Source organism: Drosophila kikkawai, chromosome 2R, assembly GCF_030179895.1.
Source record: "Drosophila kikkawai strain 14028-0561.14 chromosome 2R, DkikHiC1v2, whole genome shotgun sequence".
NCBI lineage: Eukaryota > Metazoa > Arthropoda > Insecta > Diptera > Drosophilidae > Drosophila > Drosophila kikkawai.
Genome location: NC_091729.1, coordinates 8,191,833 through 8,202,071, shown reverse-complemented (window position 1 = coordinate 8,202,071; position 10,239 = coordinate 8,191,833). Strand labels below are relative to the sequence as shown.

Below are 10,239 nucleotides of genomic sequence, written 5' to 3'. Positions count from 1 at the left end.
CGTAGTAATGTAACTCCTTTATTTGCGCCAGCAATTGATTTAGGTGTACTTATATATATATATATATATTTTGTTGGTTGGTAAGTTTATTGATTGGTTATATTATTTATTTGCAGAATTTATTTTCTGACCTCACGGGATTTTCAGTTTTTCTCACGGAATTAAATAATTGTTGATTTTATTTTTCCGACCGCACGGGATTTTTTTTTGACACTTTGAATCACGTAGATTCTTCTGCGGATCACTAATTTTTAGAATCACTATTAAAATTCGCTAGTGTTAGGACTGCTAGTCATATAGCATATCCTTTTTAGTTACACCAGTACCGTATTTTAAGGACTCTTTTATTTTAGGATCCTACCGGCTGCGCCAATTAGATACTTGCGTTATTCATAAGTTAAAAAATTATAAACTTTATTTAACTGAATATTGGTTTTACAAGTTATTTTTATTTTGAAGAACACCAACCTAAATCTTTTAGGTTGTGACGAAGTCACAAAACAGATGTAAATAGTGTAAATATATATAATGTAATTAATATTAATCCTAGAAGTTAGCATATTTTATAAGTTAGAATTTAAGTACATACACCCACACACACCACACACCACACACACACCGCACACACACCCACACACCGCCGGAGTTATTTTGCCCAAGAAGGGCCAAATTATATTTAAGACTGCAACGAACGTAAACATTTTTCAAAGACAGACTGTAGGGACCACGCTGAAGACATTTCCCCTCTCCGCTGCCGACGCGAACAGCGGCAGAGGCAGCGACATTTCCCCTCCGACGATCGTGCGTGTTTACGTTTTGATCGTGCTTATTTACATGCCGATCAAAACATAAACAATAACAATAACAAAGCCGACGGCCGAAAGCTGCGCTGCCCGGACATTTTTGGCAGAGACGAGGTGACAAGGGCTTTGCAAGCTGCGACCGCGATCTCTTCTCTGGCAGCTTCGAACGCGATCGTTACACATCTCTCCCGCCGCGGGCGGCAAGTCCTCAAAGGACACGTGGTTTTCCCCAAACGACTAAGTCCCAAAAGGGACACGCGAGTGCCCTTGCATATCCTGGCTGCAGGACACGTGTCCCAGTCCACCGATAACAGCGGGTGAGCCGGCTGCGAGCCATGTCAGAGTAGCGTTTACTGGAGTGTGGCGTAGGGCCAGGTTAGGGACGGCAGTCATAGGTTAGGAAAACGTAGACAATAATTAATTAATGTAATAAAGCACAGAAAATGAATTCAGAAATTTCATCGTCTTTCTCCCTCGCACCCACTTAAAACTCCGCGTTGTTAAAATTAATTTCTTATCGTGACGCGCGCCAAAGGGTTCCCCTCCCGCTCACTCACTCGCCGAGCTGGTGGCTGGGTTCTCCCGCACCAACTCCGCGTGGTCGCTGGGCAAGCTCCGGGCCAGAGCAGCGGGACGGGAGCGGGATTTGTCGCCGCTGGGTTCTCCCGGGCACAGATCTGGCGTAGGGCATCGGGGCTGCTGGGCTTTTCCCGAGCTACGAGTTCATCGCCGCCGGCACGTGTTCACAGATTTCCCCCTCTTCCCTCTCCTTTCCCCTTCCGATCTGCATTTTGCCCGCCATAGCCGCTGGGTTATCCCGGGCGGCAGAGATTTTGCCGATCGGAAGAGTCGCCGCTGCTGGGCAACCGGGCAGGCGCCGGAAACGGAGGAGCACCTGGCCATCGCCAGGGTGATCGCGCGTTTTGTAGGTTTCCCCTTCCCCCTCTCCCTTTCCCTTTCGATCTGCATTTTTGCCCGCCCTCGCCGCTGGGTCATCCCGGGCGGCGGAGATTTTGCCGATCGAAAGAGTCGCCGCTGCTGGGCAACCGAACGGGCGCAGGAAAACGGAGGAGCACCTGGCCATCGCCAGGGTGACCGTCCAAGATTCCCATTTTCCCGAAGCCAGAGTTCCCCTTTTGAAAACGAGCCCCTTTTCGCTGCCATTTTGCCCCTAGAAAATTCAATAAAAATTCGGCGTCCATGTCCTGGCCGTCTCTAAAATATAAATATTTCTGGAGAGGAATCCTGGGCCGCTGAGGTTTACCCCGGCCTAAGACACATCCTTACAGATGGCGCCCGAACAGGGACCGGTCAGGACAGCTAGGATAATTTTTTTCAGTGGATTAAAGCCCCACTGGCCGAAAACCAGAATTTTCTAGTAGGAAAAAAAAATATAATATAAATTTTTCGCGAAGGCAAAAGCAGGGAAATTTAGTTTTCTAAAGGACGAGGATAGAAAATTTAATCAGGAAATATATTACATAAACATATTTCTCGATCAGCGCACATTTGTTTTGCGAGTGTAAGAAATTTTCGTCCCACGTGTCGCGACATACGGTCGCCGGCAAAAATCAGCAAAGTACAGGAGAAAAGGGAATAGAAAAAAAAACGCGTGGTAAATTTCCATCGGTGCATACGCATCGTCGCCAAAAACAAGCGGTACAGTCACGCCAGAATTCGTAGGCAACGTCACTGCCAGCGTCAACGCCGGCAGAGGGACGCTTCGCGCAAGCACACACACACGTGGCCCACACACATCTCCAGTTCTGCTCTGCCCGCGGCAGCAGCGTCGGCTAGCTTAGGCAGCAATATATACAGGGGACCCTCGCTAGGAGGGACACTCCGCAAGATCATCTCATTACATACACATCGCTCGTAGACACTTCGGAAGATAAGCTCATAGAATACACCTCGCAGAACCACCTCGTTGAACCCTTTGAAATCAACTCGTCGCACTCATCGTCGTATCCTTTTACACATCGGGAAGATTTTCAAAATCCTTCAACCACGTCGAGGACACCCGCAAACCCTCAAAGAATCCTGCCGCCGAGAACATAATAAAAATTATAAAAATAATAAGGATTCAAATAAATAAATAATCCAAATCATAACCCGAAATAATAAAAATTAAATAAGCCAAAATATAATAAAAATTAAATAAACTCAAATATAACAATAATTAAATAAATCCAGACAGGATAATAAACCAATAATAAAATAAATCCAGGAATAATTTTATTTGAATAAAATAAAATAAAAAAACAATAAAAATTAAAATGAATCAATAAAAATTAAGATAAATCAATAAAATTAAAATAAATCGAAATAAAATGAATAAAATGGGAAAAAAAAAAAAAAAAAAAAAAATCAAATTTAAATAATTCCAAGTAAAATAATCAAATAAAATAAAATAAAATAAATACAAATATAGGGCAGACCCTCCGACTGCGAACGCTCTGACCAGCGAAGACCAACAACAGAGCCACGCTCTGACCAGCGAAGACCAACGACAGAGCCACGCTCTGACCAGCGAAGTCCAACGACAGAGCCACGCTCTGACCAGCGAAGACCAACGACAGAGCCACGCTCTGACCAGCGAAGACCAACGACAGAGCCACGCTCTGACCAGCGAAGGGAGCCACGCTCCAACCCACGGGACCAGCCCGCAGAGCCACGCTCTGACCAACGAAGAACGACGACGGAGTCACACTCCCACCACGAAGAGCCATCCCCGGCACATCACTCAGAGCCACGCTCTGAGCAACGAAGCACATCGACGGAGCCACGCTCTGCCCAGCGAAGTACAACGACGGAGTCACACTCCAACCTCGATGAAGAGCCACCAATGGCCCACCATGCAGAGCCACGCTCTGATCAGCGAAGGACGACAACGGAGTCACACTCCAACCTCGACGAGAAGCCACAGACGGCAGCCCAAGGAGAGCCACGCTCTACCCATCGAGGGCAGCCAAGGGAGCCACGCTCCGAACTCGAAGACCAGCCAAGTACCTCACCTCGAGCACAGTTTCGAGACAGCATCACCAGCGACGGAGAACCAGCCGCCCTGTTGGAGACAGGCTTTGCCCGTGGCAGATGCCACAGCCGCGCAACGGAATCCCTTCCGTACCTCCACAAAACGTGTCCGCTTCCAGGATCACGTCGAGGAAACGCCGGAGCCAAGCCCGCCCCTATGCGGAACCGTCAATTCGGTGAGTCACCCCACAGAGGATCAAGTCTCATTCCAGATAGAGGAATCCGAGACGCCGGATTACCCCGAGCCTTGGGTGAAGGAGTTCCTGGACCAGGAACTGGCCAAATTTGATACTCTCTCAGGGGTATCACACATCGCAGAGCATCGCATCTTCATGCGCACCGATCGACCCCTCAAACAGCGACAACCGCCTTCAGCCCGCCTACCACAAGGCACGACGAGCCACGCGCTGCACAGATTCCGCCCCCACCGAGGCCCACCAGACGATGGACGGACAAGGCCATCCGCCGACTCCCGCCCCGGCGCCACAGGACACCGCATGGATGTACGGTGCGGGCGACGAGCTCCTACAGGCGCTCCACGGCGCCGGCCAAGCCAGCCGCTTCCCAGCGACAGCCTCGCCGACCCCTTCCGGCCACGGGCTCTACCCATCGAGGGCACCACCATCGACGACGACAACGTGGAGGAGGCGAACACCGGCAACCACGCCGGGCCCCGTCGGCCCTCTACCGAGGGGATGCCACCATTGGCGTCCCAGCACACCAGCCCCATCGGGCCATCACTGCTCCCTCTGGAAGTCGCCCACCACCGTGGCGATGAGGAGGAGGGAGTGAATCCGGATGAACACGCTAGACTACGGCCATCATCCGCAAGGGGAATGCCGCCCCTAGTGTCCAGGCACATCGGCCCCATTGGGTCACAACAACCCCCTCTGGAAGTCGCCCACCACCGTGGCGATGACGAGGAGGAGGTCCACCCGGGCGACACCATACCGCGTCCAGCACCCTCAAGGGGCATGCCGCTCCAGGCACCCCTGCGCACCGGCCACATCGGGCCGCAGGCACCCCTCCGGAAGTTACCCCTCCTAACGGCAATGATGAGGAGGAGGTGCCACCTGACCACCGCTTCGGACCCCTGCGGGTCAACCTCACGCCGCCCCAACGACGCGAGGCTCCATCCGGAGACCACGCACCCGCCGCCGACGCCGAGCACGGCGCCGGAGCGCACCATGGGCAGACAGCCCGACCAGTTCGTCCGACGAATCATCGCTGGACACCGACGAGGGAGCCCTCAGCCCTCCCCGCTGGGTGCCTGCCCCGGCGGGGGGGACCACGCCGAACGGCACGTTGCCGGCCGCCCTGCTCCACCGGATCCAAGGCCGACTCGAGACTCCTCGACGACGGACGATTCGAGTTCTGGAGGAGGATGTGAATCAACGCTTCCGCGTCCAAATAAATCGGAACGGCAAGGTGATCGCCACTCTCCAGCCCTCCCGAAGATGGGATGGAGTGTGACGAAGTCACAAAACAGATGTAAATAGTGTAAATATATATAATGTAATTAATATTAATCCTAGAAGTTAGCATATTTTATAAGTTAGAATTTAAGTACATACACCCACACACACCACACACCACACACACACCGCACACACACCCACACACCGCCGGAGTTATTTTGCCCAAGAAGGGCCAAATTATATTTAAGACTGCAACGAACGTAAACATTTTTCAAAGACAGACTGTAGGGACCACGCTGAAGACATTTCCCCTCTCCGCTGCCGACGCGAACAGCGGCAGAGGCAGCGACATTTCCCCTCCGACGATCGTGCGTGTTTACGTTTTGATCGTGCTTATTTACATGCCGATCAAAACATAAACAATAACAATAACAAAGCCGACGGCCGAAAGCTGCGCTGCCCGGACATTTTTGGCAGAGACGAGGTGACAAGGGCTTTGCAAGCTGCGACCGCGATCTCTTCTCTGGCAGCTTCGAACGCGATCGTTACACATCTCTCCCGCCGCGGGCGGCAAGTCCTCAAAGGACACGTGGTTTTCCCCAAACGACTAAGTCCCAAAAGGGACACGCGAGTGCCCTTGCATATCCTGGCTGCAGGACACGTGTCCCAGTCCACCGATAACAGCGGGTGAGCCGGCTGCGAGCCATGTCAGAGTAGCGTTTACTGGAGTGTGGCGTAGGGCCAGGTTAGGGACGGCAGTCATAGGTTAGGAAAACGTAGACAATAATTAATTAATGTAATAAAGCACAGAAAATGAATTCAGAAATTTCATCGTCTTTCTCCCTCGCACCCACTTAAAACTCCGCGTTGTTAAAATTAATTTCTTATCGTGACGCGGGCCAAAGGGTTCCCCTCCCGCTCACTCACTCGCCGAGCTGGTGGCTGGGTTCTCCCGCACCAACTCCGCGTGGTCGCTGGGCAAGCTCCGGGCCAGAGCAGCGGGACGGGAGCGGGATTTGTCGCCGCTGGGTTCTCCCGGGCACAGATCTGGCGTAGGGCATCGGGGCTGCTGGGCTTTTCCCGAGCTACGAGTTCATCGCCGCCGGCACGTGTTCACAGATTTCCCCCTCTTCCCTCTCCTTTCCCCTTCCGATCTGCATTTTGCCCGCCATAGCCGCTGGGTTATCCCGGGCGGCAGAGATTTTGCCGATCGGAAGAGTCGCCGCTGCTGGGCAACCGGGCAGGCGCCGGAAACGGAGGAGCACCTGGCCATCGCCAGGGTGATCGCGCGTTTTGTAGGTTTCCCCTTCCCCCTCTCCCTTTCCCTTTCGATCTGCATTTTTGCCCGCCCTCGCCGCTGGGTCATCCCGGGCGGCGGAGATTTTGCCGATCGAAAGAGTCGCCGCTGCTGGGCAACCGAACGGGCGCAGGAAAACGGAGGAGCACCTGGCCATCGCCAGGGTGACCGTCCAAGATTCCCATTTTCCCGAAGCCAGAGTTCCCCTTTTGAAAACGAGCCCCTTTTCGCTGCCATTTTGCCCCTAGAAAATTCAATAAAAATTCGGCGTCCATGTCCTGGCCGTCTCTAAAATATAAATATTTCTGGAGAGGAATCCTGGGCCGCTGAGGTTTACCCCGGCCTAAGACACATCCTTACAAGGTCTTAAACTGAACTCTGTTAATTGATCTGGATAGATTGACGTTCAAGCCTCGGTCTTGAGCTTTCAGATATGGATTTAAACTTTAAAGTTCTGGAGAGGATTTAGAAGAGAGCTTGGAGTTGATAATTAATCTTCTCTTAGATTCAAGTGCATTCGCTCTTGGATATAAGTGCTCTTTGATTTTCGATTGTTTATTGAAATCTAATATTTTTATTTTCGACTTTGGCGAGTCCGAACTTTGAACGTGGGAACGTGTGATGACTTAAGTCATAATTGTTTAGTCTACAGAAGGGACTGTCTGGAGTTTGTTTAGAGTTTCAGATTGCATCCTTTGTGTAAAGCCTGGGTTTATTCCGCTAGTTTTGGCTTTGGAATTCTTATAAACATCCGGCGGTTGCTATCTGATGTGTATGGATATAAGCTAGGGTAGCAAAGGGTGTATTGGGCAAGTGTGTATGTGTTACAGGGTATTACAATATTGTGTATTGTGTGGTGTGTAAAGTAGGCGTAGACAGAGTCTATGGGACTGTGGATATGTCACTATATATATGTCGGAAAGTACAGAGGTTGATAAGTGCAAATTTGGAATGCTTGTTGCCTTGGCAACAGAATGATTCGGCATTCTCTGGTATTTGAGTCCTGTTAGCTTGACAGGTGTCGCCGGCGCGCAGGCGCAATGACAGTTGAGCATGTAACAGGACAAGGACAGAAGACAGTCTGTTACTGAGTGAGGCCCGTTTGTCTGTCGCAAGAGAGAGAGAGAGAGACAGGTAGACATTGCCTAGGATAGTCGTTTGAGTGAAAGTTAGAAAAAGGTGAAAGGGTAAAAGGAAAAGTGGCGTGATACACATTCTCTTGGAGACGGCGAAGACGAACGGAACTAACTAGCTCAACGATGGCTGAGGAGATTATTCGTTCTCCGACATATACTATTATTTTAGTATATAAGCATGAATAGAAGGCATAAGTAGAATCCTTAATAGAAAGCAAGTGTGCCATTTTAAGTAACTGTTGATGCGTTCCATTTCGGTCAGGAGCAATGCCTCACGGTAATGGTCTTCAGCTGCTTTATGATCCTTCTCGTGCTCGAGAGCAATTAGCTTGGTTTCCTTGTTCTCGAGGTCCTCTTGCAGGGCGATCATCTTATTCATGTGCTCCTTTAGTTCATCCTCGTACTTTTCCTTAGCAGCTGCCAACTGATTGCCCATCTGGTTCTTCTCATCCTTGAGGCTGGTATTAACCTTCCTAAGCTCATCAAGTTCAGCCACAAGACTTTGCATCTTCATCTTCGCTTGCTCAGCACTCGATGCTCTGTTCCTGTGTTCAAGTGCAGTTTTGAGGGCAGTTATATCGGCCTGATAACGCTCTTTTTCGCCATCCAATTCAGTTTTTAGCCCCAGACTTTCGTGGGTGGCCTTGGCTAGCTTTTCCTGCTCAGCCTGCAAGGCTTGACCTTCATCCTTCAGCATGTGTTGCAAGCTTTTGATTATTTCCTGCAACTCCAGGTTTTGAGCCTCGCACTTTTGGAGCTCTGCGCTGTGCAGGGAGGCCTGCTGGAAGTTTGCAAATTCGAGCTTCTCCTGGCTCTATTTTAATTTCATGAGATCCTGTGATTGCTTGTCCAAAGTCGACATTAGGCTAGAAATGGTTTCTTTGTGGGCGTTATTTTGGGCAATTAGTTCCACTGATTACCTGGAAAACTCTTCGTTAACCTCAACCAGCAAGGTTTGAGTGGTGAAGAGCTGGTGTTGTTGAACAAGGAAATGACAGCTCTCAATGAAAATGCTGGAGGCAAACTTGCGCCCATGGGCCTCAAATTAAACTCTATGACGAACGACACCCATTATGTGGTAAGAGACGTTTTTTTTTTTTTTTTTTTTTTTATATTCCATTTATTAACAACATTAAATCCTTAGTAATATACAAATAACAACAAACAGAAAAGAACGAAGACTGCAAATTGTTTGATTGAAGGCTGCTTTGATTTACGGTGTAGAGGGCCTTGGTCGCGCGGTACCGCCGCTAGGCATTGCTTCGCGCGAGGTACGGGCCACCTACTCTGCACGCATCCTTCTCTCCGTCTCCAGAGTTCTCAGCGTTTTCATGACGCTTGCCACAAAAGTGGCAGTCGCGTCCCAGGCCTTCTGGCTGCCAAGCATAGTGGGGACCAGAATGTCAGCTCCGATGGCAGCGCCCACAACTTCCTCCAGTGCCAGCCGCTCGTGGTGAAAACGATGGCATTCGAAAAGAACGTGGTGAGCGTTCTCTTCGACTCCGGTCCCGCATTCCGGGCAGTGGTCCTCTGGGTCGTGGCCGAAACGTTTTAGGTAGCTCCGAAAACAACCGTGCCCACTGAGCGCCTGTGTCAGGTAGAAGTCTACCTCGCCGTGCTTTCGGGTGATCCAGCTTTGGATATCAGGGATCAAGCGGTGAGTCCAACGGCCCTTTGTGGAACTGTCCCACCGGGACTGCCACCGGGCGATACTACTGCTTCTGGCGCTGCTCCTGACCTCACGCCTCGCCGAAGAGTTTCCCGGCTCGCGTGAGAGGCGGGCTTCCTGGGCTTCTCGAACCAGCTCACATATCGGCACCTGCCCCGCTATGACTAGGGCCGCGTCGTCGGAGACAGTCCGGAAGGCGCACGCTACTCTTAGAGCGCATAGGCGGTACACCCCTTCTACACCCCTCACATAGCTCCTGACTTTCACAGCCTCCGCCCAGGCTGGGGCTGCATAGAGGAGTTGCGACGTGACGACGCTCATGAGCAGCTTCCTCTTGCACTGCTTGGGCCCCCTGGTGTTCAGCAGGATCCTGGAGAGGGACCTTGCGGTTTCGCTGGCCTTTTTATGAACATACTCTAGGTGTTCTCTGTAGCAGAGGCCTGTGTCCAGGATGACGCCCAGGTACCTCAGTGCACGCTGGGAGGTGATTGGAAGTCCACCTACCCGGATCTCCGCCGTTTCCACTCGCTTCCTGCTGGAGATCAGGACTGCCTCGGTCTTGTGCGAGGCCAGTTCGAGGCCGGCGACTGCAAGCCAGGACTCGACCGCACGGATCGCGCTATTTGCCGCCATCTCCGCATCTGCCAGCTCCTTCGCCACTACCACCAGCGCCACGTCGTCGGCAAAGCCAACGATAGTGGTGTTCGAGGATAGCGGGAGGTTTAGCACCCCGTTATACATCGTGTTCCAGAGCAGTGGTCCCAAAACGGAGCCCTGCGGGACTCCGGCTGAGACCTCGTGCGTTCTGGTACCCTGGGACGTGTCCACGATGAGACTCCTCTCGCTGAGGTAGCTGCGGACTATCCTCAGCAGGTAGCCCGGG

At 51.4% G+C, this 10,239-nt stretch overlaps 1 protein-coding gene across 1 annotated transcript; it reads left to right on the top strand.

Annotated features, from left to right (window-relative positions):
* The first annotated feature begins 563 nt into the window (after window positions 1-563).
* LOC138928152 (arginine-glutamic acid dipeptide repeats protein-like) lies at window positions 564-5,513 on the top strand. Its single transcript, XM_070284702.1, has 2 exons — window positions 564-1,120; window positions 3,235-5,513. Exon 2 carries the CDS (start codon window positions 3,635-3,637, stop codon window positions 5,333-5,335), a length of 1,701 nt encoding a protein of 566 aa, XP_070140803.1. The 5' UTR covers window positions 564-1,120; window positions 3,235-3,634; the 3' UTR covers window positions 5,336-5,513.
* Window positions 5,514-10,239: the final 4,726 nt, after the last annotated feature.

What these genes read in the sequence shown, in the direction of transcription:
- LOC138928152 (XM_070284702.1), top strand. Translation starts at nt 3,635, where the DNA reads ATGAAGAGCCACCAATGGCCCACCATGCAGAGCCACGCTCTGATCAGC.